At 59.5% G+C, this 27746-nt stretch overlaps 3 protein-coding genes across 6 annotated transcripts in view; 2 read left to right on the top strand and 1 right to left on the bottom strand.

The window, feature by feature from the left end:
• The window catches only part of RFX5 (regulatory factor X5), a 9891-nt gene extending 3076 nt beyond the window's left edge, over positions 1–6815 (top strand). The window contains exons 3-13 of the mRNA XM_041411156.1: positions 467–597; positions 1660–1693; positions 1806–1888; positions 2594–2734; positions 3572–3688; positions 3965–4046; positions 4403–4444; positions 5561–5720; positions 6147–6199; positions 6289–6747; positions 6798–6815. Coding sequence (XP_041267090.1) covers positions 479–597; positions 1660–1693; positions 1806–1888; positions 2594–2734; positions 3572–3688; positions 3965–4046; positions 4403–4444; positions 5561–5720; positions 6147–6199; positions 6289–6747; positions 6798–6815 — 1308 coding nt within the window. The 5' untranslated portion in view covers positions 467–478. The remainder of the gene's footprint in view (positions 1–466; positions 598–1659; positions 1694–1805; positions 1889–2593; positions 2735–3571; positions 3689–3964; positions 4047–4402; positions 4445–5560; positions 5721–6146; positions 6200–6288; positions 6748–6797) is intronic.
• An 11-nt stretch (positions 6816–6826) lies between these two features.
• Positions 6827–11135, bottom strand: LOC121339417 (LRR receptor-like serine/threonine-protein kinase RGI5). The gene is made up of 4 exons (XM_041411157.1): positions 10073–11135; positions 9450–9658; positions 6957–7434; positions 6827–6849 (listed from the first exon to the last, which is right to left on the bottom strand). The coding sequence occupies exons 1-4, from the start codon at positions 11133–11135 to the stop codon at positions 6827–6829; spliced, it is 1773 nt and encodes a 590-aa protein (XP_041267091.1).
• Positions 11136–14415: 3280 nt separating this feature from the next.
• Positions 14416–27391, top strand: LOC121339419 (phosphatidylinositol 4-kinase beta-like). 4 transcript variants are annotated; one of them, XM_041411162.1, is made up of 7 exons: positions 14417–14701; positions 15139–15308; positions 17572–18421; positions 21223–21267; positions 24307–24534; positions 25912–26139; positions 27191–27391. In XM_041411162.1, the coding sequence occupies exons 3-7, from the start codon at positions 17591–17593 to the stop codon at positions 27302–27304; spliced, it is 1446 nt and encodes a 481-aa protein (XP_041267096.1). In that variant the 5' UTR covers positions 14417–14701; positions 15139–15308; positions 17572–17590; the 3' UTR covers positions 27305–27391. The 4 variants fall into 4 exon arrangements, with proteins under 4 accessions (XP_041267095.1, XP_041267096.1, XP_041267094.1 ...); XM_041411161.1 differs by lacking the exons at positions 15139–15308; positions 27191–27391 and adding an exon at positions 26920–27043 and having other exon boundaries at positions 14416–14701; XM_041411160.1 differs by lacking the exon at positions 15139–15308.
• Positions 27392–27746: the final 355 nt, after the last annotated feature.

The raw sequence follows: 27746 nt of genomic DNA on the forward strand, positions 1-27746 counted from the left end.
TCCCCCTGTCCCTGTCCTGGTGTCCCCATGTCCCCCTGTCCCTGTCCTGGTGTCCCCATGTCCCCCTGTCCTGGTGTCCCCGTGTCCCCCTGTCCCTGTCCTGGTGTCCCCGTGTCCCCCTGTCCCTGTCCTGGTGTCCCCATGTCACTCTGTCCCTGTCCTGGTGTCCTCCTGTTCCTGTCCTGGTGTCCCTGGGATCCCCTGTCCTGGTGTCCCCATGTCCCCGGGTCCCTGTCCTGGTGTCCCCATGTCCCTGTGATCCCCTGTCCTGGTGTCCCCCTGTCCCTGTCCCCATGTCCCCCTGTCCCTGTCCTGGTGTCCCCAGCCCTGCGGGGGTCACTGCAGGTGTCCCTGTCCCCCCAGCCGTGTCCCACGTCACCTCACGTCCGTGCCCACAAGTGCCACCAGAACCCCCGGTGGATTTATTGCTGTTTTTGCACCAACTGCCGTTTCCGTGTCCCAGCAGGACGCGGCTGCCATGGCTGAGGAGGAGCTGGGGAGCAGAGGTGCCAGGAAGGGCGCGCTGTCCCCCGGCAGTGCCCGGGCCGGTGCCAGCGAGTCCAGCACGCTGCTGCAGGAGCTCCGGGGCAGCATCTCGTAAGGGCAGCGCCGCAATTCCTGCCGGCAATTCCTGCCGGGAATTCCTGCCCCACAGGGGCTCCCGGGTGGGGAATTCGGCACCCTGCAGGGAGCACAGGGGACACAGGGGACACCAGCAGGGCAGGGGGGCCCCTTCCGGGTGCCAGGCCGGCCCAGCACCTCCCTGCTGTGGTGGGATCCATCCTGATCCCTCCTGGATCCATCCTGACCCATCCTGACACATCCTGGATCCATCCTGGTTTATCCTGGATCCATCCTGACCCATCCTGATCCCTCCTGGATCCATCCTGATCCATCCTGATCCATCCTGATCCATCCTGATCCATCCTGATCCATCCTGGATCCATCCTGATCCATCCTGATCCCTCCTGGATCCATCCTGATCCATCCTGATCCATCCTGATCTATCCTGGATCCATCCTGACCCATCCTGATCCCTCCTGGATCCATCCTGATCCATCCTGATCCATCCTGATCCATCCTGATCCATCCTGACACATCCTGATCCATCCTGATATATTCTGATCTATCCTGACCCATCCTGGATCCATCCTGGATCCATCCTGATCCATCCTGGATCCATCCTGACCCATCCTGATCCCTCCTGGATCCATCCTGACACATCCTGATCCATCCTGATCCATCCTGACACACCCTGGATCCATCCTGATCCACCCTGATCCATCCTGGATCCATCCTGATCGATCCTGGATCCATCCTGACCCATCCTGATCCCTCCTGGATCCATCCTGATCTATTCTGGATTCATCCTGACCCATCCTGATCCATCCTGACCCATCCTGGATCCATCCTGGATCCATCCTGACCCATCCTGATCCCTCCTGGATCCATCCTGATCTATTCTGGATTCATCCTGACCCATCCTGATCCATCCTGGATCCATCCTGACACATCCTGACCCATCCTGATCCCTCCTGATCCATCCTGGTTTATCCTGGATGGGGTCAGGAGGGCCTCGGGAGCCCTGGGAAGAGCCGGAATTGCGATCCCGGGGTTTTTTTGGGATCATCCCTGACTCTCTGCCTCTGTCCCACGCAGTAAATCCGTGCAGAGCAAGGTGGACTCCATCCTGGTGAGTGGAATGCGGGGCTGGAGGGCAGGGGCTGCCCGCCTCCACTGGCTGAGCCCGTTCCTGGGGCTCATCCCGGGGGCTCCATCTCCTTCTCCTTGTGCCGGGAGCGCAGCAGGACGTGCAGAAGTTCTCGGACAGCGACAAACTCTACCTGTACCTGCAGCTGCCCTCGGGGCCCAGCCTGGGAGAGAAGAGGTGAGGGGGGACCCCTGGGGTGGGGTCTGTGGGGTGGGGTGGGACAGGATTGGGAGGGGATGGGATGGGACAGGATTGGGATGGGATGGGATGGGATGGGATGGGGGGGGATGGGATGGGATGGGATGGGATGGGCTGGGATGGGATGGGATGGGATGGGATGGGATGGGATGGGATGGGATGGGATGGGATGGGATGGGATGGGATGGGATGGGATGGGATGGCATGGGATGGGATGGGATCCATGGGATGGGATGGGATGGGATGGGATGGGATCCATGGGATGGGATGGATGGATGGGATGGGCAGCTCTGGGCAGGTGAGGAGGGGACAATCCATGCCAGAACCTCTCCCAGCCGGGGAGGATGAGCAGGAAGGACGCCGTGACCCCCGGCCCGAGCACTCTGGGCTGCAGGACCCTCTCTTGGCTGTCACACAGGGACGAGTCTGGGCTGTCACACCTCAGCCGGGGAATTCCTGTCCCAGCAACCTTTAACACCTTCCTGAGCTTTAAGACGAAGACGTGGAACCAGTTCCGTGGAAAACCGGACAAAGGTTCACCACAACCTGGTCTGGTTTGCTGACAGGACGGGGCTGGAGCTGGGCCAGGGACGCCGCAGGGCGGATGTGCCGGGCTGGAGCGGGCACAGAGGCGCTGACGGCCTCTCCCCTGGCTGTGCCCTCCCCGTGGGACCCCCGGAGCAGCAGCAGCAGCAGCAGCTCCTCGCTGGAGCTGAGCGCGCTGGGCACGGCCGAGCACATGCACGCCTGCAGCTGGATCCGCAACCACCTGGAGGAGCACACGGACACCTGCCTGCCCAAGCAGGACGTCTACGACGCCTACAAGTGAGCGGGCTGTCCCCAAGAACCCCCCAGTCCTGGTGTCCCATGTCCCCACCTCCCTGGGGACACCCTGTCTTCGTGTCCCTGTGTCCCTGAGGATCCCCTGTCCTGCTGTCCCTTGTCCCCATGTCCCTACCTCCCTGGGGACACCCTGTCTTCGTGTCCCTGTGTCCCTGAGGATCCCCTGTCCTGCTGTCCCTTGTCCCCATGTCCCCACCTCCTTGGGAACCCCCTGTCTTTCTGTCCCCTGTCCCCATGTCCTGGTAGCCCATGTGCCCATGTTCCCCTGTCCTGCTGTCCCCATGTCCTGCTGTCCCATTTCTCCATGTCCCCACCTCCCTGGGGACCCCCTGTCCTCATGTCCTTGTGTCCTTAAGGACTCCATGTCCTGGTGTCCCATGTCCCCCTGTCCCCACCTCCCTGGGAAGTCCCTGTCCTAGTGCCCCACATCCCCATGTCCCCAGCCCTGGCATTCCCTGGCACTCCCTGTCATTCCCTGGCATTCCCTGGCATTCCCTGGCACTCCCTGGCACTCCCTGGCAGTCCCTGGCATTCCCTGGCACTCCCTGGCATTCCCTGGCATTCCCTGGCAGTCCCTGACATTCCCTGGCACTCCCTGGCAGTCCCTGGCATTCCCTGGCATTCCCTGGCATTCCCTGGCAGTCCCTGACAATCCCTGGCATTCCCTGGCAATCCCTGGCATTCCCTGGCATTCCCTGGCATTCCCTGGCATTCCCTGGCAGTCCCTGGCACTCCCTGGCATTCCCTGGCACTCCCTGGCATTCCCTGGCATTCCCTGTCCCGGGATTTGCCCCGTGTGACGCCCGCCCGTCCCCGCAGGCGCTACTGTGACAACCTGGGCTGCCGCCCGCTGAGCACAGCCAACTTCGGCAAGATCATCCGCGAGATCTTCCCCAACATCAAAGCCCGGCGCCTGGGGGGCCGTGGCCAATCCAAATATCCTTCCCCGGGCTGCAGTTGTGGTGCCAGCTGCTCTTTTCCTCATCTTTTCCTTTTTTTTTTCTTGTTTCTTCACGTTTTTCCCCATTTTTCTCCTGTTTTTTCCCATTTTCCCCATTTTTTTCCCATTTTTCCCCATTTTTTTCCCATTTTTTTCCCATTCTTTTCCCCTGGTTTTCCCAGTTTTCCTCAGTTTTTCCCCATTCCTGAGGGTTCTTCAGGGGTTGGTTCCTGGATTTTTGGGCTCGGGAAAAGTCCTTGACTCTTCCCAACGTACTGCTACGGCGGGATCCGGAGGAAGACCGTGGTCAGCCTTCCTCCCCTGCCCAGCCTGGATCTCAAAGTGACCGAGACCGTGAGTGCTCCGGGTGGGATGGGATGGGATGGGATGGGATGATGGGATGGGATGATGGGATGGGCTGGGATGATGGGATGCAGGTCCTGCTTTGCTCCGTGAATCCCCTCCTGTCCCCACCCCGGTGTCCCATCCTGCTCCGTGGGGTCATCCCTGTCTCCTGCCCTGCTCCATGACCCTCCTGCTGTCCCCTCCCTGCTGTCCTCCTGTCCTGGGTGTCCCACACTGTCCCTGTCCCCAGCAGCCAGAGCCCTACAGCCGCGGTGTAGGGGGTGACACAGTGGTGACACAGCGGTGACACAGTGGTGAGGGTGTCCCCAGCCCGCTGTCCCTGTCTGACGTCCCGGTGTCCCCAGCAGGCGGAGCTGGCCGAGCTGGCGCAGTCCTACAGCAGCGAGGTGACCGAGGCCGCGTGTGCCCTGACGTGCGACTGGGCCGAGAAGATCCTGCGCCGCTCCTTCAACAACATCGTGGAGGTGGCGCAGTTCCTGCTGCAGCAGCACATCATCAGCCCCCGCTCCGCCCACGCCGACCTGCTCATGGCCATGGTGCTCTCAGGTCAGCCCGGGGGACACCGGGGACCGTCACACCCCGCGGGTGCCCACCCCGGGGCGGGGACGGGCTGGTCCCGTCCTTGTCAGTGTCCCCTTCCACTGTGCCGTGTCCCCTCCCCGCTCCCAGTGTCCCCTCCCCCTTCCAGTGTCCCCTCCCCACTCCCAGTGTCCCCTCCCCATTCCCAGTGTCCCCTCCCAACTTCCAGTGTCACACTCCCCATTCCCAATGTGCCCTCCCCACTCCCAGTGTCCCCTCCTTACTCCCAGTGTCCCCTCCCCACTCCCAGTGTCCCCTGCTCACTCCCAGTGTCCCCCTTCCAGTGTCCCCTCTCCACTCCCAGTGTCCCCTCCCCACTCCCAGTGTCCCCTACTTACTTCCAGCGTCCCCTACTCACTTCCAGTGTCCCCTCCCCATTCCCAGTGTCCCCTTCCACTGTGCCATGTCCCCTCCCCACTCTCAGTGTCCCCTCCCCACTCCCAGTGTTCCCTACTCACTTCCAGTGTCCCCTCCCTACTTCCAGTGTCACACTCCCAGTGTCCCTTCCCCATTCCCAGTGTCCTCTTCCACTGTGCCGTGTCCCCTCCCCACTCCCTATGTCCCACTCCCAGTGTCCCCTCCCCACTCCCAGTGTCCCCTCCCCACTCCCAGTGTCCCTTACTCACTCTCAGTGTCCCCTCCCCACTCCCTGTGTCCCATTCCCAATGTCCCCCCCCCACTCCCAGTGTCCCACTCCCAGTGTCCCATACTCACTCCCAGTGCCCCCTACTCACTCCCAGTGTCCCCCTTCCAGTGTCCCCTGCCCGCTCCCCGTGTCCCACTCCCAGTGTCCCCTCCCCATTCCCAATGTCCCCTCCCCACTCCCAGTGTCCCACTCCCAGTGTCCCATACTCACTCCCAGTGCCCCCTACTCACTCCCAGTGTCCCCCTTCCAGTGTCCCCTGCCCGCTCCCCGTGTCGAGGTGACCGAGGCCGCGTGTGCCCTGACGTGCGACTGGGCCGAGAAGATCCTGCGCCGCTCCTTCAACAACATCGTGGAGGTGGCGCAGTTCCTGCTGCAGCAGCACATCATCAGCCCCCGCTCCGCCCACGCCGACCTGCTCATGGCCATGGTGCTCTCAGGTCAGCCCGGGGGACACCGGGGACCGTCACACCCCGCGGGTGCCCACCCCGGGGCGGGGACGGGCTGGTCCCGTCCTTGTCAGTGTCCCCTCCCCACTCCCAGTGTCCCCCTTCCAGTGTCCCCTCCCCGCTCCCAGTGTCCCCTCCCCATTCCCAGTGTCCCCTCCCAACTTCCAGTGTCACACTCCCCATTCCCAATGTGCCCTCCCCACTCCCAGTGTCCCCTCCTTACTCCCAGTGTCCCCTCCCCACTCCCAGTGTCCCCTGCTCACTCCCAGTGTCCCCCTTCCAGTGTCCCCTCTCCACTCCCAGTGTCCCCTCCCCACTCCCAGTGTCCCTTCCCCACTCCCAGTTTCCCCTACTCACTCTCAGTGTCCCCTCCCCACTCCCTGTGTCCCATTCCCAATGTCCCCTCCCCACTCCCAGTGTCCCACTCCCAGTGTCCCATACTCACTCCCAGTGCCCCCTACTCACTCCCAGTGTCCCCCTTCCAGTGTCCCCTGCCCGCTCCCCGTGTCCCACTCCCAGTGTCCCCTCCCCATTCCCAATGTCCCCTCCCCACTCCCAGTGTCCCACTCCCCGCCTCGGCGGCACCGTCAAGGTGGCGCTGCCGCTGCCCGTGGGCGCCGCGCTGGCCCCGGGCGGCGCCGCCATCCCCGTGCTCAACGTGCTGCTGCCCGGCGTGGGGGTCCCCGCGGCAGAGACCCCCGGCGGCGGCGCCCGCGCCGGAGGGGAGGGCGAGGGGCAGCGCGGCAAGGCCGCCAAGCGTGCCCTGGAGGGAGGAGGGGACGGCGCCGCGCACAAGAGGAGGCGCGGGAGGCCCCGCAAGAGGCCGGGGGACGCCGCGGGGTCGGCCGAGGACGGGGAGGTCCCCAAGGGGGATGAGGGCGGGGATTCGCCCCCAGGGGCGTCACCCGGGGGTGGCAGTGCCACCGTGCCCGCGGGGGACAGGGGCGTCGATGCTGCTGAGGGTGGTGGGGATGGCATGGAGGTGGACAGTGATACGGTGGCTGGGGGGGACAGCCCGGTCAGTGGCAGTGCCACTGTTCCCCTTGGGGACAGCCCAGTCAATGGCAGTGCCACTGTTCCCCTTAGTGACAGCCCAGTCAATGGCAGTGCCACTGTCCCCCTTGGGGACAGCACAGTCAATGGCAGTGCCACTGTTGCCCCTGGGGACAGCCCGGTCAATGGCAGTGCCACTGTTCCCCTTGGGGACAGCCCAGTCAATGGCAGTGCCAGCGTCCCCCTTAGTGACAGCACAGTCAATGGCAGAGCCAGCGTCCCCCTTAGTGACAGCACAGTCAATGGCAGAGCCAGCGTCCCCCTTAGTGACAGCACAGTCAATGGCAGAGCCAGCGTCCCCCTTAGTGACAGCACAGTCAATGGCAGAGCCAGCGTCCCCCTTAGTGACAGCACAGTCAATGGCAGAGCCAGCGTCCCCCTTAGTGACAGCACAGTCAATGGCAGAGCCAGCGTCCCCCTTAGTGACAGCACAGTCAATGGCAGAGCCAGCGTCCCCCTTAGTGACAGCACAGTCAATGGCAGAGCCAGCGTCCCCCTTAGTGACAGCACAGTCAATGGCAGAGCCAGCGTCCCCCTTAGTGACAGCACAGTCAATGGCAGAGCCAGCGTCCCCCTTAGTGACAGCACAGTCAATGGCAGAGCCAGCGTCCCCCTTGAGGACAGCCCAGTCAATGGCAGTGCCACTGTCCCCCTTGGGGAGAGTACGGTCAGTGGCAGTGCCAGTGTCCCCCTTAGTGACAGCCCAGCTGGGGGAAGTGCCACTGTCCCCCTTGGGGACAGTACGGTCAGTGGCAGTGCCAGTGTCCCCCTTAGTGACAGCTTGGTCAGTGGCAGTGCCACTGTTGCCCCTGGGGACAGCTCAGTCAGTGTCAGTGCCACTGTCCCTCTTGGGGACAGCTCAGTCAGTGTCAGTGCCACCAACCCCCTTGGGGACAGCCCAGTCAATGACAGCGTCCCTGGTGGTGGCTCTGCTGGTGGTGGCAGTGCCACTGTCCCCATTAGTGACAGATCAGTCAATGGCAGTGCCACCACTCCCCTTGGGGACAGCCCGGCTGGGGGCAGTGCCACTGTCCCCCCTAGGGACAACTCAGTCGGTGGCAGTGCCAGTTTCCCCAGTGGTGGCTCTCCTGGTGGGGGCAGTGACATTGTCCCTGTCAGGGACAGCCCAGCTGGTGGCAGTGCCACTGTCCCCCCTAGGGACAACTCAGTCGGTGGCAGTGCCAGTTTCCCCAGTGGTGGCTCTCCTGGTGGTGGCAGTGACATTGTCCCTGTCAGGGACAGCCCAGCCAGGGTCAGTGACACTGGGGACAGGCCAGTCACTGGCACTGCCACCACCCCCACTGAGGACAGCCCAGCCATTGACAGTGACACTGGGGACAGCCCAGCCAGGGACAGTGACACTGGGGACAGCCCATGCCGGGGCAGTGCCACCATCCCTGTCAGGGACAGCCCAGTCAGGGTCAGTGACACTGGGGACAGGCCAGTCACTGGCAGTGCCACTGTCCCTGTCAGGGACAGCCCAGCTGGTGGCAGTGCCACTGCACCAGTCAAGGACAGTCTGGCCAGGGGCAGTGCCACCACTGGGGACAGCCCATGCCGGGGCAGTGCCACCATCCCTGTCAGGGACAGCTCACCCATGGCCAGTGACATCGGGGACAGGCCGGTCACTGGCTCTGCCACCACTGGGGACAGGCTGGTCGCTGGCAGTGCCACCATCCCTGTCAGGGACAGCCCCTCCAGGGTCAGTGGCACTGTTGGGGACAGGCCGGTCACCAGGAGTGCCACCGTTACCAGCAGGGACAGCCCAGCTGGTGGCAGTGGCACTGTCCCTGTCAAGGCCAGTCCATCCAGGGTCAGTGCCACCACTGGTGACAGGCCAGTCTCTAGCAGTGCCACTGTCCCTAGGAGGGACAGCTCTCCCAGGGGCAGTGGCCCTGGGGACAAACAGGTGACTGGCAGTGCCACCATCCCTGTCAGGGACAGCTCATCCCGGGGCAGTGCCACTGTCCCCAGGAAGGACAGCCCCTCCAGGTCCAGTGGCACTGGGGACAGGCCAGTTACTAGGAGTGCCACTGTCCCTGTCAAGGACAGGCCAGTCAGGGGCAATGCCACCACTGGGGACAGCCTGGCTGGTGGCAGTGCCACTGTCCCTGTCAAGGAGGGTACATCCCAGGCCAATGGCACTGTTGGGGACAGGCCGGGACAGGCCAGTCAGGGGCAGTGCCACCACTGGGGACAGCCTGGCTGGTGGCAGTGCCACTGTCCCTGTCAAGGAGGGTACATCCCAGGCCAATGGCACTGTTGGGGACAGGCCGGTCACCAGGAGTGCCACCATGCCCATCAGGGACAGCCCAGCTGGTGGCAGTGGCACTGTCCCTGTCCCTGTCAAGGCCAGCTCATCAAGGGCCAGTGCCACCATCCCTGTCAAGGACAAGCCTGTCACTGGCAGTGCCACCACCCTGTCAGGGACAGCTCATCCGGGGGCACTGCCACTGTTGGGGACAGGCCAGTCACTAGGAGTGCCACCGTTTCCAGCAGGGACAGCCCAGCTGGTGGCAGTGGCACGGTCCCTGTCCCTGTCAAGGCCAGCTCATCAAGGGCCAGTGCCCCCATCCCTGTCAAGGACAAGCCTGTCTCTGGCAGTGCCACCATCCCTGGCAGGGACAGCTCGCCCAGAGCTAGTGCCACTGGGGACAAGCCTGTCACTGGCAGTGCGCCCATCCCTGTCAGGGACAGCTCCTCCCGGGGCAGTGCCCCTGTCCCCAGCCAGGACAGCTCGCCCAGGGCCAGTGGCACTGGGGACAGGCCGGTCACCAGGAGTGCCACCGTTACCAGCAGGGACAGCCCAGCTGGTGGCAGTGGCACTGTCCCTGTCAGGGACAGCTCACCCAGAGCCAGTGCCACTGGGGACAAGCCTGTCACTGGCAGTGCCACCATCCCTGTCAGGGACAGCTCATCCCGGGGCAGTGCCACTGTCCCCAGGCAGGACAGCTCGCCCAGGGCCAGTGGCACTGGGGACAGGCCGGTCACCAGGAGTGCCACTGTCCCTGCCAGGGACCGCCCAGCTGGTGGCAGTGGCACTGTCCCTGTCAAGGCCGGTCCATCCAAGGACAGTGCCACCACTGGGGTCAGGCCAGTCACTGGCAGTGCCACCATCCCTGTCAGGGACAGCTCATCCGGGGGCAGTGGCACTGTTGGGGACAGGCCGGTCACCAGGAGTGCCACCGTTACCAGCAGGGACAGCCCAGCTGGTGGCAGTGGCACTGTCCCTGTCAGGGACAGCTCACCCAGATCAAGGGCCAGTGCCACCATCCCTGTCAAGGACAAGCCTGTCACTGGCAGTGCCACCATCCCTGTCAGGGACAGCTCATCCCGGGGCAGTGCCACTGTCCCCAGGCAGGACAGCTCGCCCAGGGCCAGTGGCACTGGGGACAGGCCGGTCACCAGGAGTGCCACTGTCCCTGCCAGGGACCGCCCAGCTGGTGGCAGTGGCACTGTCCCTGTCAAGGCCAGTCCATCCAGGGACAGTGCCACCACTGGGGACAGGCCAGTTAGTGGCAGTGCCACCATCCCTACAAGGGACAGGCCAGTCTCTAGCAGTGCCACTGTCCTTAGGAGGGACAGCTCTCCCAGGGGCAGTGGCCCTGGGGACAAACAGGTGACTGGCAGTGCCACCATCCCTGTCAGGGACAGCTCCTCCAGGGGCAGTGGCAGTGTCCCCATCAGGGACAGGTCACCCAGGGCCAGTGGCAGTGGGGACAGGCTGGGCAGGGGCAGTGCCACCACTGGGGACAGGCCAGGCAGGAGCAATGCCACCGTCCCTGTCAGGGACAGGTCACCCAGAGACGGTGGCACTGGGGAGAGGCCAGGCAGGGGCAGTGCCACTGTCCCCATCAGGGACAGCTCCAACAGTGGTAGTGCCACTGTCCCTGTTAAGGACAGGTCAGCTAGAGCCAGTGCCACCACGGGGGACAGGTCAGTCTCTGGCAGTGCCACCACGGGGGACAGGTCAGGCAGGAGCAGTGCCACCATCCCTGTCAGGGACAGCTCCTCCAGGGGCAGTGGCAGTGTCCCCATCAGGGACAGGTCACCCAGGGCCAGTGGCAGTGGGGACAGGCTGGGCAGGGGCAGTGCCACCACTGGGGACAGGCCAGGCAGGAGCAATGCCACCGTCCCTGTCAGGGACAGGTCACCCAGAGACGGTGGCACTGGGGAGAGGCCAGGCAGGGGCAGTGCCACTGTCCCCATCAGGGACAGCTCCAACAGTGGCAGTGCCACTGTCCCTGTTAAGGACAGGTCAGCCTCTGGCAGTGCCACCACGGGGGACAGGTCAGGCAGGAGCAGTGCCACCGTCCCTGCCAGGGACAAGCCGGTGTCTGGCAGTGCCACCATCGCTGTCAGGGACAGCTCACCCAGGGCCACTGCTGTTGGGGACAGGGCAGTGAGGAGCAGTGCCACCCCTGGGGACAGGCTGAGCAGGGGCAGTGGCAGTGTCCCCATCAGGGACAGTGTCCCCATCAGTGTCCCCATCAGGGACAGGTCACCCAGAGACAGATCCCTGTTAAGGACAGCTCATCCAGGGCCAGTGACATTAGGGACAGGCCAGTCAGTGGCAATGCCATCGTCCCTGGCAGGGACAGCACAGCCAGGGGCAGTGCCACCCCTGGGGACAGGCCGGGCAGGAGCAGTGCCCCCCCTGGGGACAGGCTGAGCAGGGGCAGTGGCACCACTGGGGACAGGCTGGGCACTGGCAGTGGCACTGCCCCCATCAGGGACAGGGCACCCAGAGACAGTGGCAGGGGGGACAGGCCGGGCAGGAGCAGTGCCCCCCCTGGGGACAGGCTGAGCAGGGGCAGTGGCACCACTGGGGACAGGCTGGGCACTGGCAGTGGCACTGCCCCCATCAGGGACAGGGCACCCAGAGACAGTGGCAGCGGGGACAGGCTGGGCAAGGGCAGTGCCACCGTTCCCATCAGGGACAGGTCACTCAGAGACAGTGGCAGTGGGGACAGGCCGGGCAGGGGCAGTGCCACCACTGGGGACAGGCTGGTCACTGGCAGTGGCACTGTCCCCATCAGGGACAGGTCACTCAGGGCCAGTGGCACTGTCCCCATCAGGGACAGGTCACCCAGGGCTAGTGGCACTGTCCCCATCAGGGACAGGTCACCCAGGGCCCTTGGCACTGGGGACAGGCCGGGCAGGAGCAGTGCCACCGTCCCTGCCAGACACAGCCCAGCTGGCGGCAGTGGCACAGTCAGGGACGTGCCAGTCTGTGGCACTGCCACTGTCCCCATCAGGGACAGCTCATCCAGGGGCACTGCCACTGTCCCCATTGAGGACAGCCTGGCCACTGGCACTGCCACTGTCCCTGTTGGGGACAGGCTGATCACTGACAGTGGCACCACTGGGGACAGGCTGGTCACTGACAGTGGCACCGTTGGGGACAGGCTGGTCTCTGACAGTGGCACCGTTGGGGACAGGCTGGTCACTGGCAGTGGCACCGTTGGGGACAGGCTGGTCAGTGGCAGTGGCACCGTTGGGGACAGGCTGGTCACTGACAGTGGCACCATTGGGGACAGGCTGGTCAGTGGCACTGGCATCATTGGGGACAGGCTGGTTACTGACAGTGGCACCGTTGGGGACAGGCTGGTCACTGACAGTGGCACCCTTCCTGGCAGGGACTGTCCCTCCAGGGACAGTGGCACTCCTGGGGACAGGCCAGTCTCCGGCAGTGCCACTGTCCCCGTCAGGGACAGCCTATCCAGGAGCACTGCCACCATCGTGGACACGCCTGTCACCGGCAGTGCCACCCTCCCTGTCAGTGACAGCCCATTCTGGGCCAGGGGCGCCGCTGGGGACAGCACTGCCACCGTCCCCAGCAGGGACTGCCCGTCCCGGGGCACTGCCACCATCGTGGACGCGCTGGTCACGCTCAGTGGCACCGTGATGGACAGGAGGATCCTGGGCAGTGTCACCGTGCCCGTCAGGGCCAGCCTGTCCAGGGGCACGGCCACCATCGTGGACACGCCCGTCTTCGTCAGTGCCACCGTCCTCGTGGGGGACTCCATCCCCAGGGTCACTGCCACCATCGTGGAGTCCAGGGTGCCCGGCCATGCCACCCTCCCCCCTGGGGACACGCTGGCCTATGGCAGTGCCACCGTCCCTGTCAGGGAGTGCCTGACTGGGGACAGTGCCACCGTTCCTGACGGGGACTGGCCAGGCAGGGACGGTGCCACCGTCCCCATCAGAGAGGGCCCATCCAGGGACAGTGCCACCGTCCCTGTTGGGGACAGCCCAGCTGGTGGCAGTGCCACCATCCCTGTCAGGGAGTGCCCGTCCAGGGACAGTGCCACCCCTGGGGACAGGCACGTCACTGGCAGTCCCCCCATCATGGACACACCGGTCAGTGGCAGTGCCACCATCCCTGTCAGGGACTGCCCGTCCAGGGGCAGTGGTGGCACCCTTGGGGACAGGCCTGGCAGTGGCAGTGGCACCCTCGGGGACAGGCCCGTCACTCCCGTCCGCGTCAGCGTCATCAGGGATGGCAGGACGGGCACCAGGGTGGCACCGGAGGCCGTGGCACAGCGGGGACACAGCCGGGCCGGGTCCCCCCTGGGGGACACGCGGGGACAGTCCTGCTCCGGGCACCGCGAGGGACACACGAGGGCGGGCACAGGGAGGGGGTCCCCTGCGTCACACCAGTAAAAACCAGTAAAAACCAGTCACCGCAGTGTGTCTGTGAGCCCGGGCACTGGGAGGGGACACGGGCACTGGGAGGGGACATTGGCACTGGGAGGGGACACGGGCACTGGGAGGGGACATTGGCACTGGGAGGGGACACGGGCACTGGGAAGGGACATGGGGAGTGGGGAGGGGACGTTGGAACTGGGAGGGGACGCAGGCTCTGGAAGGGGACATTGGGAGCCAGGAGGGGACATGGGCACTGGGAAGGGGACATTGGCACTGAGAGGGGGACATTGGCACTGGGAGGGGACACGGGCACTGGGAAGGGGACAGTGGCACTGGGAGGGGACATTGGCAATGGGAGGGGACATGGGCACTGGGAGGGGACATTGGAACTGGGAGGGGACATTGGCAATGGGAGGGGACACGGGCACTGGGAAGGGGACACTGGGAGTGGGGAGGGGACATTGGAACTGGGAAGGGGACACTGGTACTGGGAGGGGACACTGACAAGGGGGATGGCATCCAACCCCCCCGGGTGGTGACAGCGACATCCGAGACGATTTTCCCCCAAAATTGCGGATTTTCGTCAACGCGGAACCCGCGGGGCGCCTTGGGCTTGTTCCGTACCGGGGCCACGCCCCCAAACAACACGAGACCACGCCTTTCAAACCATATATGGCGCAGGAACAGGCCCTCTTCCGCATCCGATGAATCGACCACGCCCCTTGGCGCTGCAAGCCACGCCTCCGCTCCGCACGCAGATCACGCCTCACATCCACATTAGCATTCAAACCACGCCCACATGACCATATAAGTACACAAACCACGCCCCCAAACACCCCCGGTAACAGACCCCGCCCCTTTCCCCGCGCCTCCGGCCCGGCAGGGAGCGCTGTGGCGCGGCGGCCCCTCAGCCCCGTGAGGCGGCGCCGGGCCGGGCCTGGGGAGCTCCGAGCGGCCGCGCTCCCGAGGTGAGCCCGGCCCCGCCGCACCGCCGCCGGTTCCCCCGCGGCCTCCTCCAGCCGCTCCGCCCGGTGCCCCCGGCGGTTCCGCGGCCCCTCCTCCTCCTCCTCCTCCTCCTCCTGCTCGGCCTCGTTCGGCTCCGTGGCGCAGGAGCGGGCAGGAAATGGCCTTTCCGTGGCTTTGCTGCTGATTGCCGGCTGTTTTTCCGCCTCTCCCCGCAGCAGCCGCCGGTGCCCGGGATGAGCCGCCCGCGCCGGCCGCAGGGCCGGGCTCGCCGAGCGGAGCCTCGCGGGATGGGATCGCTCCAGGTACCTCTCCCAAAAACCCTTTTCCTCTTCCTTTTGCTGCCCGAGCCCCGCTCCCCGCGGGGGAAGTGGCGCAATTCCCCTTCCAGAGCCTTTTCCAGCCGCTTTTCCTCAGCAGGATTTGCCAGCCCTTCCCCCCCCTCCTCCCTCCCGGGCCCATCTGGTGCCTCTGGGAGCTTTGGAATTGGCCAAAATCCCCTCTAAAATTACATGGATTACGTCAAATTTGGATTGGCGGGGGGCACTCATCCTCTCGGGAATGTTGTCCCTGGAAAACTTCGGCTGGAGTTGGTGGGAAGTTGAATAATGAGAAATAATTAACGTTTAACCCCTCCCTTTTTATACCCTCCGCTTCCCTGGAGTCCGGGAAGGAAGAACTGGGTGGAAAAGGGGATTTTCCAGCTTTTTTTTTTTTTTTTTTTTTTTCCCGGTGCTGGAAGTGTTTCTAAGGTTTTGGAGTTGTTCCTGGCGTGGATCCCGTGGATCTGCTGGAAACAGTCCCTGATTTCTTCCTTGGAATTCTGAGTGGGATTTCAGGGCTGTGCTCCTGGAATTCCTGGGTGATCCCTGCTCCAGATTTCCTGGATAATTTATGATCCCACAGTTCAGGGTCCGTGCTTGAATCAGCCCAGGAGCTGCCCTTGGGATCCGGGTGGATTCCTGATTTTTTTTTTTTTTCCCCCCCCTGCCTTTTCCCGGTTTATTTCCCAGCCTTTGGGAAAAACAAAAACTTGGAAAACCACCAAAAAGTGGGAATTTGTGTACGGGATGGGATCCGTGGGAGGAGGGAGTTCCAGCACTGTGGGATTGCTCCAGGCTCTGGAATCCTTCTGGCGTTTTTGGGAAGAGGCAAAAGCTTTGGATGTGTTTTTTTTGGGATGAGCCGAACGCTTTGGGAAGGGAGGGGATCCCTGGGATTTTTGGGTTGGAGCCATGTAAGGATTTGGGATCGGGATAGAAGAGCAAAATCTGGGATGTGTGAAAAAACAGATGGGAATTGTGGGGAAGTGTGGAATCCCGAATTTCCACCCCTGTTTTTTTGGGATTTGTTAAAAATTGGGAGCATCAGGGATTTTTTTTTGCAGGCTCTGATGGGGTTTTTGGGATCTAAGAGCCACAAAAATGTCAGGAATGTGGGATTTGGAGTGCTGGGAATGGGGGAACGGAGCCAAACTCTCAGACTTTGATCAGGATTTGGGCATCTGGGACTTCTTGGAGAAGAAGTGGGGGAAAAAAAAGAGGAAAAGAAGAAGGGAAAAAAAAGGAGAAGTGGCAGCTGGGAGGTGACCTAGGTTTGACTCACTTGGAATATTTAGGGAGAATTCCTGGGGGTTTTTTTCCTCCTTTCTTTGGGAGTTGGAAAAATAAAGGGATAAAGGAAATCCTTAAATTAACAAGGAAAAATCTGAAATTAACAGGGAAAAATCCTTGAGTTGGCAGGGAAAAAATTAACGTCCGTCTTCCCATCAGGAGTATCCCAGGGTTCTCCCCTTGAATCCCATCCCTAATCCCAAATTTTTCCTGTTTTTCCCCGTCATTGGGTCCTGCAGCCCCTCCACTGCTCCTGCTCTTGAATTCCCTCCAAATCCCATCCCTAATCCCAGTTTTTCCCAATTTAATCCCGATTTAATCCCGATTTTTTCCCGATTTAATCCAAATTTTTTCCTGATTTAATCCCAATTTTTTTCCCGATTTAATCCCAAATTTTTCCTGTTTTTCCCCATCATTGGGTCCTGCAGCCCCTCCACTGCTCCTGCTCTTGAATTCCCTTCCAAATCCCATCCTTATTCCCATTTTTCCCCGATTTAATCCCAAATTTTTCCTGTTTTCCCCCGTCATTGGGTCCTGCAGCCCCTCCACTGCTCCTGCTCTTGAATTCCCTCCAAATCCCATCCCCTAATCCCAATTTTTCCCGATTTAATCCCGATTTTTTCCCGATTTAATCTCAAATTTTCCTGATTTAATCCTGATTTTTTCCCGATTTAATCCCGATTTTTTCCAGAATTTTTTTCCCGATTTAATCCCGATTTTTTTCCAGAATTTTTTTCCCCGATTTCATCCCGTTTTTTTCCCGATTTAATCCCGATTTTCCCCAGATTTTTTTTCCCCGATTTCATCCCAATTTAATCCCGATTTCCCCCCGTTTTAATCCCGATTTTTCCCGATTTTTTCCCGATTTAATCCCGATTTTTTACGATTTAATCCCGATTTTTTCCCAATTTCATCCTGATTTTTTCCCCAATTTTTTCCCGATTTTTCCTGATTTAATCCCGATTTTATCCCAATTTTTTCCCGATTTCATCCCGTTTTTTTCCCGATTTAATCCTGATTTCTTCCCGATTTTTTCCCGATTTCATCCTGGTTCTTTCCCGATTTTATCCTGATTTTTTCCCGATTTCTTCCCGATTTTTTCTCGATTTCATCCCGTTTTTTTCCCGATTTCATCCCGTTTTTTTCCCGATTTAATCCCGATTTTTTCCTGATTTAATCCCAATTTCTTCCCGATTTTTTCCCGATTTCTTCCCAATTTTTTCCCGATTTCATCCCGTTTTTTTCCCGATTTTATCCCGATTTTTCCCGATTTCTTCCCAATTTCTTCCCGATTTCATCCCGATTTTTTCCCGATTTCTTCCCAATTTCTTCCCGATTTTTTCCCGATTTTATCCCTATTTTTTCCCGATTTCATCCCGGTTCTTTCCCGATTTCATCCCGATTTCTTCCCGATTTCATCCCGATTTTTTCCCGATTTCATCCCTATTTTTCCCCGATTTCATCCCGTTTTTCCCGTTTTCCCCCTCCCTGGGCCCTGCAGCCCCCCCGCTCTGGCTTGCCCTCCCGAGCCCCCCCTGATGCCGGTCTCTCCCGTCCGCCAGCTCTGAGCCCCTCCTCAGCATGGGCGACTCGGCGCTCGGGCAGAGCCCCCCGGAGCCGGGCGCTGCCGGCTCCTCGCTCAGCGTCATCACCGAGGGCGTGGGCGAGCTGGCCCTCATCGACCCCGAGGTGGCCAAGAGGGCCTGCGAGGAGGTGCTGGAGAAGGTCAAGCAGCTGCACGGCTCCGCCGCCGAGGCGCTTCCCAACGGGGAGAGCTGCCCCATCCGCTGCCTGGACGACCCGCCCGGCTCGCGCATCCAGGAGGAGGAGGAGGAAGGCTCCGGCGCGGCCAGGACGGCGCGGAAGCGCCAGAACCAGGCCAAGCAGTCGTGGCTGCTGCGCCTCTTCGAGTCCAAGCTCTTCGACATCTCCATGGCCATCTCCTACCTGTACAACTCCAAGGAGCCCGGCGTGCAGGCCTACATCGGGAACCGCCTGTTCTGCTTCCGCGACGAGGAGGTGGATTTCTACCTGCCCCAGCTGCTCAACATGTACATCCACATGGACGAGGACGTGGGCGACGCCATCAAGCCCTACATCGTGCACCGCTGCCGCCAGAGCGTCGACTTCTCGCTGCAGTGCGCGCTGCTGCTGGGCGCCTACTCCTCGGACATGCACATCTCCACGCAGCGCCACTCGCGCGGCACCAAGCTCCGCAGGCTCATCCTCTCCGACGAGCTGAAGCCGGCGGGCAGGAGGAGGGAGCTGGGACCCCTGCCCGGCGCCGACACCGGCCTCTCGCCCTCCAAACGGACTCACCAGAGGTCCAAGTCGGACGCCACGGTGTCCATCAGCCTCAGCAGCAACCTGAAGCGCACGGCCAGCAACCCCAAGGTGGAGAGCGAGGAGGGGGTAAGGCCTGCGGTGTTCCCGAGGGAATTCTGTGGGTTGGGATTGAGCTCCAAGGCTAGCCAGCAACCCCAAGGTGGAGAGCGAGGAGGAGGTAAGGCCTGGGGTGTTCCCGAGGGAATTCTGTGGGGTTGGGATTGAGCTCCAAGGCTCAGCCAGCAACCCCAAGGTGGAGAGCGAGGAGGAGGTAAGGCCTGGGGTGTTCCCGAGGGAATTCTGTGGAAAAGGCTGTTCTGGGGTTGGGATTGAGCTCCAGGGCTCAGCCAGCAACCCCAAGGTGGAGAGCGAGGAGGAGGTAAGGCCTGCGGTGTTCCTGAGGGAATTCTGTGGGGTTGGGATTGAGCTGCAGGGCTCAGCCAGCAACCCCAAGGTGGAGAGCGAGGAGGAGGTAAGGCCTGGGGTGTTCCCGAGGGAATTCTGTGGAAAAGGCTGTTCTGGGGTTGGGATTGAGCTCCAGGGCTCAGCCAGCAACCCCAAGGTGGAGAGCGAGGAGGAGGTAAGGCCTGCGGTGTTCCTGAGGGAATTCTGTGAGGTTGGGATTGAGCTGCAGGGCTCAGCCAGCAACCCCAAGGTGGAGAGCGAGGAGGAGGTAAGGCCTGCGGTGTTCCTGAGGGAATTCTGTGGGGTTGGGATTGAGCTGCAGGGCTCAGCCAGCAACCCCAAGGTGGACAGTGAGGAGGAGGAGGTAAGGCCTGGGGTGTTCCCGAGGGAATTCTGTGGGGTTGGGATTGAGCTGCAGGGCTCAGCCAGGAATCCCAAGGTGGAGAGTGAGGAGGAAGAGGTAAGGCCTGGGGTGTTCCTGAGGGAATTTTGTGGGAAAGGCTGTTCTGGGGTTGGGATTGAGCTGCAGGGCTCAGCCAGCAGCTCCAAGATGGAGAGCGAGGAGGAGGAGGTAAGGCCTGGGGTGTTCCCGAGGGAATTCTGAGGAAAGGCCATTGTGGGGTTGGAACTGAGCTCCAAGGATTGGTGTGTTGGGAAAATCCTGTAGTCCTGCCTTGGGATTCATCCCAGAGCTGGTCCAGAGAGGTGGAAGTGCCTTGGGATTCATCCCAGAGCTCCTCTGGGGTTGGGGTTGTGCTCCAAGGCTCAGGAGGCTGGGAAAATCCCGTGGTTGTTCCTTGGGATTCATCCCAGAGCTGGTCCAGAGAGGTGGAAGTGCCTTGGGATTCATCCCAGAGCTGGTCCAGAGAGGTGGAAGTGCCTTGGGATTCATCCCAGAGCTGGTCCAGAGAGGTGGAAGTGCCTTGGGATTCATCCCAGAGCTCCTCTGGGGTTGGGGTGGTGCTCCAAGGCTCAGGAGGCTGGGAAAATCCCGTGGTTGTTCCTTGGGATTCATCCCAGAGCTGGTCCAGAGAGGTGGAAGTGCCTTGGGATTCATCCCAGAGCTCCTCTGGGACTGGGGTTGTGCTCCAAGGCTGATCCCAGGATGAGCTGGGAATTCCCGATGGGAAAGGAGCCCCAGGCTGGTGCTGGAAGCGGCGCTTCCCAAATCTGGGAAAAACAAATCCTCCAGAGGGTGGAATGCACCCTAGGGAAACTGGGAATGACTGGGAATTCCCAGGAATTCCTGGGAGGTGGATCAGAAATCCAAGGTTTGATTCCATTGGGAATTCCACTGGGAATCCTTGGAAGGAGCCAAGGATTGTTCCAAGCTCTGAGAACTGGGATAAGGATGGAAGGAAGGATTGGGAAGGAATATTCCAGGCTGGATTCGGGATCAAAGCACCCAGGAAAAATCCGGGGCCGTTCCCGCCGGGATGAATTTTTAATATGGAAAAGGAGGAGGAGGAAACCGGAGCTTTTCCATAAATTATGGATGAGGAAACTCCTGGAAACGATCCTGAAAGAGCTGGGAAAGCACAAAACCAGGGAGACTCCAGCCCTGGATCCCGACTGTCCCTCAGAATCCCAGAGTTCTTGGAAGTGCTGGGTGCTTTTCCCTCTGGAATCCAGGAATTCCTTGGAAAAAGCAGGGAAAACTGATGGGAAATGATCCCAAAATTCACCAGGGAAGGGAAAATCGATGGAAAATCGTCCCAAAATTTCCCTCCCCTGGTGAACTTTGGGATCATTTCCCATCAGTTTTCCCTCCAGGTGGGATCCAGACCTGGTTGTCCCCCTCTTTTGGGAATTTTGGGGAATTTTAGCCTCAAAATTCCTGTCTTTTATGGGATGAAGCTCAATGGGATCCCTTTTAGGAAGAAAAACAGGAATTGGTGGACTCCAAGTGCTGGAATTTGGGGATATTTGGGATGGAGCTTGGAGGGAGATGTGGGAGTGGCTGGAAAACCTGGGATAAATCAGGAATCTCTCCGTGATAAAAAGGGCCTGAAAAATTGGGATTTTGGGAACTTTCGGGATCGTTTCCACGGGATTCGTTTGACGTGCCGAAATTCAGGATAAACTGCAACCCAGGGAAGGAAAAAAACGTGGATTTGGTGATGGAAAAGGTCAGAAATTCAAGGAATTTGGAGCTGGATCCATCCTGGTCCTTCTGGGCTGGGGTGAGGAATCCCAGAGAGGAGGAAAACCGGGAAAATCCCGGGAATTCAGCGCTCGGATCTGCTCCGCTTTGATCCCATCCCGCTTGGGATCCGTAGAACTTTTCCTTCCCGGAATTTTTCTGGTAATTCCAAGAGGATGGGACCAAAAAAAAAAACAAAAAACTTGGGAATTGCTGGAAGTGCACCTGGAGCTAAACTTTGCTTTTTCTCCCCCTTTTCCCTGCTCCTTCCCCCTCTTCCCCATGGAAAAAATTCCTCCCAAAAAAACTCCCCAAATCCCCCTTCTCCTGCTTTTCCCAGGAATTCTCCTCGAGTACGGAAAGCCTGGATAAATCCCTGGCTCCCGTAAGTTCCGATCCCGTTTTCCGGAGGCTCCCTCTACCCCGCCGCAGCATTTCCTCGATTCCACCCCTCTGGAATTTCCCGGCATTCCCCAGATATTCCCAAAAAAAAAAACCCAAAAAAAACCCAAAAAATCCTGGCGTCGCCACCGCGGCGTTTCCTCGGAATGGCAATTCCAGGAAAATTCCTTCCAGTTGGATAAAATCCAGGAAAATCCCATTTTTCCACCAAAATCCACCCTGGGAATGAGGGAATTCCGGCTTTTCCTGCTTTTCTGTTGCAGGTGGAAGTGGAAATGCTGTTTTTCCCTTGGAATTTGGCTCCCAAAATTCTCGGCCGGATGGAATTAATTTGCTTTTTTTCCATGTTTTTTTTTTTTATTCCTGCCAATCATTCCTTGATTCCATTCTTTCAATTCCTTTTTTTTTTTTCCATGAAAATTCCAATCGAATCCTGGTGTTTTCCCTGATTTTTCTCTCCCGAATGAACCCTTTTCCCATTTTTTCCGTTGTTTTTTTGGAATCTTTCCCTCTTTTCCCACCAGGATTCCCGGTGGGAATGTGTAGTCCATGATTTCCTCCAGCACGGGGAGTTTGGGAAGAATTCCATGATTTTTTTTTTAGGCTTTTCTGGGAATTTCTGGATTCCAGCCCAGCTCTGATCATGCTGGGGATTCCCAGGGATCATTCCCACACCTGGATTTGGGAATTTTGTCGGGATTTGATCCCAAATTTTGGGCTCATCCTAAATCCCACTGTGTTTAGGGATAATGGGATGCTTGGGAGGAGCTCCAAGCCTCAAATTCCCACCCAAAATTCCAGGAATTCCTTGATTTCCACCCATTCCTGCTCCTCCCAGCCCAGCCAACGGCTCCTCTCCAGGGTTTTTTTGGGAATCGATGGAAAACAGGGATAATTCCTCCTTCCCTATGGAATGTTCTGCTGGAGTGGGAAGGACCCTTGGGAATGCTGGGATGAGGAATGGGACGAAGAGGAAAATTCCCTCTGGCATTTCCCTTTGGAATGGGAAGAAGAGGAGAATTCCCCTCTGGAATGGGATGAAGAAGAGGAAGATTCCCTCTGGAATTTCCCTTTGGAATGGGATGAGGAAAATTCCCTTTGGAATGGGATGAAGAGGAATTTTTCCTCTGGAATGGGATGGAATTTCCCATTGGATGGAAGATCCGAGATCTCCAAGGTTCCCACCGGAATTCCAGAGGCTCTGAACGGATCCTGGCACCGCTGGAATATTCCTGAGCTTGGGAGAAGATCCTTGGGAAGCGTTTTGGGATCCCTGGAAAATCCAGGAACTGCCCTGGATCGAGGTGGGGCTGATCCAGAGGGATCCCTGGATTGATCCCAGATTCCTCGGGATATTCCGCCGGGAAAAGCATTTCCTGGTATTCCCAGGGAACAACACCCGTGGAAAACCTGGATGGGAGGAGCAGGAATATCAGAGCCACCGGAATTCCTTGGGAAAAGCCAGGAAGCATCCGTGGGGTGTCCCGGATTTTGCAGGAATGGGATTCAGTCCTTGGAGAGCTGAAGGAATTTTTGGGATCTGGCCGGGATCGGGAACCTCTGGAATATTTCTCCCGTGCCTGGAGCCGGGTGGGGGCAGGGCAGCCGAGCGTTATCCCGGAATTCCTGAGGGAATTTTTGGACGTGGACTACAAATCCAGTGGATTCCCAGCCGGGAATGCCCATCCCCATCCTTCTCTCCCTGATTTTCCCCGGTCCTTTCCTCTCGCTCCGTGATATTCCCGATTTTTCCGGCGTTTTCCGTTGCTCCCCTCTTCCCGGTCCGTGGCTTTCTGCATGCGCCGTTTGCAGCATGATCGGAGCGTCGGTGATCCCAAAATCAGCCCTTGGTCATTCCCGGAATCGGGAAGCTGCAGTGGGAATTTGGGATCGATGTGGGGAGGGGCTCCTGCATCCCAGGGAAATCCCAAATCCCAGGGAAATCCCAAATCCCTGGGGGATCGTTGGGATGGGACACCAGGGAGGGGTGGGGGAGAATCCTCCCGAATCCCGGGAATCCGGATGATCCCAAATCCTGGGAATCTGGATGATCCCAAATCCTGGGAATCTGGATGATCCCGAATCCCAGGAATCCGGATGATCCCAAATCCCGGGAATCTGGATGATCCCAAATCCCAGGAATCCGGATGATCCCAAATCCCAGGAATCCGGATGATCCCAAATCCTGGGAATCCGGATGATCCCAAATCCCAGGAATCCGGATGATCCCAAATCCCGGGAATCCGGATGATCCCAAATCCCGGGAATCCAGATCATCCCGAATCCTGGGAATCCAGATGATCCCAAATCGAGTCTGGATGATCCCAAATCCTGGGAATCCGGATGATCCCAAATCCCGGGAATCCGGGTGATCCCAAATCCTGGGAATCCGGGTGATCCCAAATCCTGGGAATCCGGGTGATCCCAAATCCTGGGAATCCGGGTGATCCCAAATCCTGGGAATCCGGGTGATCCCAAATCCTGGGAATCCGGGTGATCCCAAATCCTGGGAATCCGGGTGATCCCAAATCCTGGGAATCCGGGTGATCCCAAATCCTGGGAATCCGGGTGATCCCAAATCCTGGGAATCCGGATGATCCCAAATCCCGGGAATCCTTCCCTCCTTTTCCCTTTTCCCTTTCCCTCCTTTTCCCTTTTCCCTTTCCCTCCTTTTCCCTTTTCCCTTTCCCTCCTTTTCCCTTTTCCCTTTCCCTCCTTTTCCCTTTTCCCTTTCCCTCCTTTTCCCTTTTCCCTTTCCCTCCTTTTCCCTTTTCCCTTTCCCTCCTTTTCCCTTTTCCCTTTCCCTCCCTTTTCCCATTTCCCTTTCCCTCCCTTTACCTCCTTTTCCCTTTCCCTTTCCCTCCCTTTTCCCTTTCCCTCCCATTTCCCTTTTCCCTTTCCCTCCCATTTCCCCTTCCCTCCCTTTTCCCTTTCCGTCCCTTTTCCCTTTTCCCTTTCCCTCCTTTTCCCTTTCCCGTTCCCTCCCTTTCCCTCTCCCCCGCTCCCTCCCGGCTCCCGGCAGCCGGCGCGGCTGGCCCCGGAGCGGGAGTTCATCAAGTCTCTGATGGCCATCGGGAAGCGCCTGGCCACGCTGCCCACCAAGGAGCAGAAGACGCAGCGCCTGATCTCGGAGCTGTCGCTGCTCAACCACAAGCTGCCCGCGCGCGCCTGGCTGCCCACCGCCGCCTTCCCGCACCACGTGGTGCGCGTGCCGCACTCGCAGGCCGTGGTGCTCAACTCCAAGGACAAGGTCTGGGGATTGGGGATTGGGATTGGGGATTGGGAACGGCGGGGGAGCTGGAGCTGGTGATTTGTGGGGTTCCGGCACCACGTGGTGCGCGTGCCGCGCTCGCAGGCCGTGGTGCTCAACTCCAAGGACAAGGTCTGGGGATTGGGGATTGGGATTGGGGATTGGGAACGGCGGGGGAGCTGGAGCTGGTGATTTGTGGGGTTCCGGCACCACGTGGTGCGCGTGCCGCGCTCGCAGGCCGTGGTGCTCAACTCCAAGGACAAGGTCTGGGGATTGGGGATTGGGATTGGGGATTGGGAACGGCGGGGGAGCTGGAGCTGGTGATTTGTGGGGTTCCGGCACCACGTGGTGCGCGTGCCGCGCTCGCAGGCCGTGGTGCTCAACTCCAAGGACAAGGTCTGGGGATTGGGGATTGGGATTGGGGATTGGGAACGGCGGGGGAGCTGGAGCTGGTGATTTGTGGGGTTCCGGCACCACGTGGTGCGCGTGCCGCGCTCGCAGGCCGTGGTGCTCAACTCCAAGGACAAGGTCTGGGGATTGGGGATTGGGATTGGGGATTGGGAACGGCGGGGGAGCTGGAGCTGGTGATTTGTGGGGTTCCGGCACCACGTGGTGCGCGTGCCGCGCTCGCAGGCCGTGGTGCTCAACTCCAAGGACAAGGTCTGGGGATTGGGGATTGGGATTGGGGATTGGGAACGGCGGGGGAGCTGGAGCTGGTGATTTGTGGGGTTCCGGCACCACGTGGTGCGCGTGCCGCGCTCGCAGGCCGTGGTGCTCAACTCCAAGGACAAGGTCTGGGGATTGGGGATTGGGATTGGGGATTGGGAACGGCGGGGGAGCTGGAGCTGGTGATTTGTGGGTTTGGGCGCCACGTGGTGCACGTGCCGCACTCGCAGGCCGTGGTGCTCAACTCCAAGGACAAGGTCTGGGGATTGGGGTGGGAAAGGGGATTTGGGATGGGAAAGGGGATTTGGGATTTGACATGGCATTTGGGATGGGGATTTGGGATTTGGGATGGGAAGTGGGATTTGGGATGGGACATGGCATTTGGGATGGGGATTTGGGATTTGGGATGGGAAGTGGGATTTGGGATGGGACATGGCATTTGGGATGGGGATTTGGGATTTGGGATGGGAAGTGGGATTTGGGATTTGGGATTTGGGATGGGAAAGGGAGATTTGGGATGGCGTGATAAGGCTGGGAATGGTGGGAGAGCTGGAGGTGTCCCTTTCAGCTGGAATGGGGCCCAAGCCCCCTGGGAACCTCCAGCCTCCCTCTGGAATCTGCGCCTTTTCCTCCAAACCCAGGGATTTCCCCCAAAGCACGGCCCTGGAGCGTCCGGGGTTGTCCCTCACCCCCCATTCCCGCCTCCCCCAGGCTCCCTATCTAATCTACGTGGAAGTCCTGGAATGTGACAATTTCGACACGGCGAATGTCCCCGCGCGCATCCCGGAGAACCGGATCCGCAGCACGCGCTCGGCCGAGAACCTTCCGGAATGCGGGATGGGCCCGGAGCAGAGGGCCGGCAGCTTCAGCACCGTCCCCAACTACGACAACGACGACGAGGCCTGGTCCGTGGACGACATCGTGGAGCTCCAGGTGGAGGTGGGAGCGCCTGGAAGGGGCTTTTCCAGAAGGTTCTGGCCACCATGATGGCACCAGCGTGGTGGGAATGCTGGGAATGGGCCTTTCCAGAAGGTTCTGGCCACCATGATGGCACCAGTGTGGTGGGAATGCTGGGAATGGGCCTTTCCAGAAGGTTCTGGCCACCATGATGGCACCAGCGTGGTGGGAATGCTGGGAATGGGCTTTTCCAGAAGGTTCTGGCCACCGTGATGGCACCAGCGTGGTGGGAATGCTGGGATTTTCCAGAAGGTTCTGGCACCAGGGTGGTGGGAATGCGGGGAACGGGCCTTTCCAGAAGGTTCTGGCCACCATGATGGCACCAGCGTGGTGGGAATGGTGGGAAGGGGCTTTTCCAGAAGTTTCTGGCACCAGGGTGGTGGGACCAACCCCAAGGTGTCCCCAAGGAGGTGGGAATGTTGGGAATGGGATTTTCCAGGGGCTCATGGTGTCCCCAAGGAGGTAGGAATGTTGGGAATGGCATTTTCCAGGAGATCATGGCACCATGGTGTCCCCAAGGAGGTGGGAATGTGGGGAATGGGATTTTCCAGGGGCTTATGGCACCATGGTGTCCCCAAGGTGGTGGGAATGCTGACTGAAAATGGGATTTTAATTGGGTTTGATGGGATTTTAATTGCATTTTAGGGGATTTTTTTTGGGACTTGGTGGCATTTTCTGGGATTCTGTGGGATTTTAAGGGATTTTACGGGGTTTTGATGGGATTTGATGGCATTTCATGGGATTTTCATGGAATTCCTGCAGCTCCCAGAGATGCACACCAACAGCTGTGACAACATCTCCCAGTTTTCCGTGGATTCCATCACCAGCCAGGAGAGCCGGGAGCCCGTCTTCATCGCCGCCGGAGACATCCGGTGAGCTGCGGGAGAATCGGGAATTTCCCCTCGAAAAAACAAGGAATTCTGACGTGCCCCAGAGCAAAAATGCAGGAATTTTCCTGATAAAAACCCCGGAATTCTGACATTCCCCAGAGCAAAAATGCAGGAATTTCACTGATAAAAACCCCGGAATTCAGCTCCCAGAGATGCACACCAACAGCTGTGACAACATCTCCCAGTTTTCCGTGGATTCCATCACCAGCCAGGAGAGCCGGGAGCCCGTCTTCATCGCCGCCGGAGACATCCGGTGAGCTGCGGGAGAATCGGGAATTTCCGCTCGAAAAACCCGGAATTCTGACATGCCCCAGAGCAAAAATGCAGGAATTTTCCCTCGAAAAAACCCGGAATTCTGACATGCCCCAGAGCAAAAATGCAGGAATTTCACTGATAAAAATCCCGGAATTCTGACATTCACCAGAGCAAAAATTCAGGAATTTCACTGATAAAAATCCTGGAATTCTGACATTCCCCAAAGCAACAATGCAGGAATTTCACTGATAAAAATCCCAGCATTCTGACATTCCCCAGAGCAAAACTCCAGGAATTTTCCCTCAAAAAATCCCAGAATTCCGACATTCCCCAGAGCAAACATCCAGGAATTTTCCCTGATAAAAATCCCGGAATTCTGACATTCCCCAGAGCAAAAATTCAGGAATTTTCCCTCAGAAAAACCCCGGAATTCTGACATTCCCC

This window comes from Onychostruthus taczanowskii, unplaced genomic scaffold (assembly GCF_017590055.1).
Source record: "Onychostruthus taczanowskii isolate IOZ18803 unplaced genomic scaffold, ASM1759005v1 scaffold347, whole genome shotgun sequence".
Classification (NCBI taxonomy): domain Eukaryota; kingdom Metazoa; phylum Chordata; class Aves; order Passeriformes; family Passeridae; genus Onychostruthus; species Onychostruthus taczanowskii.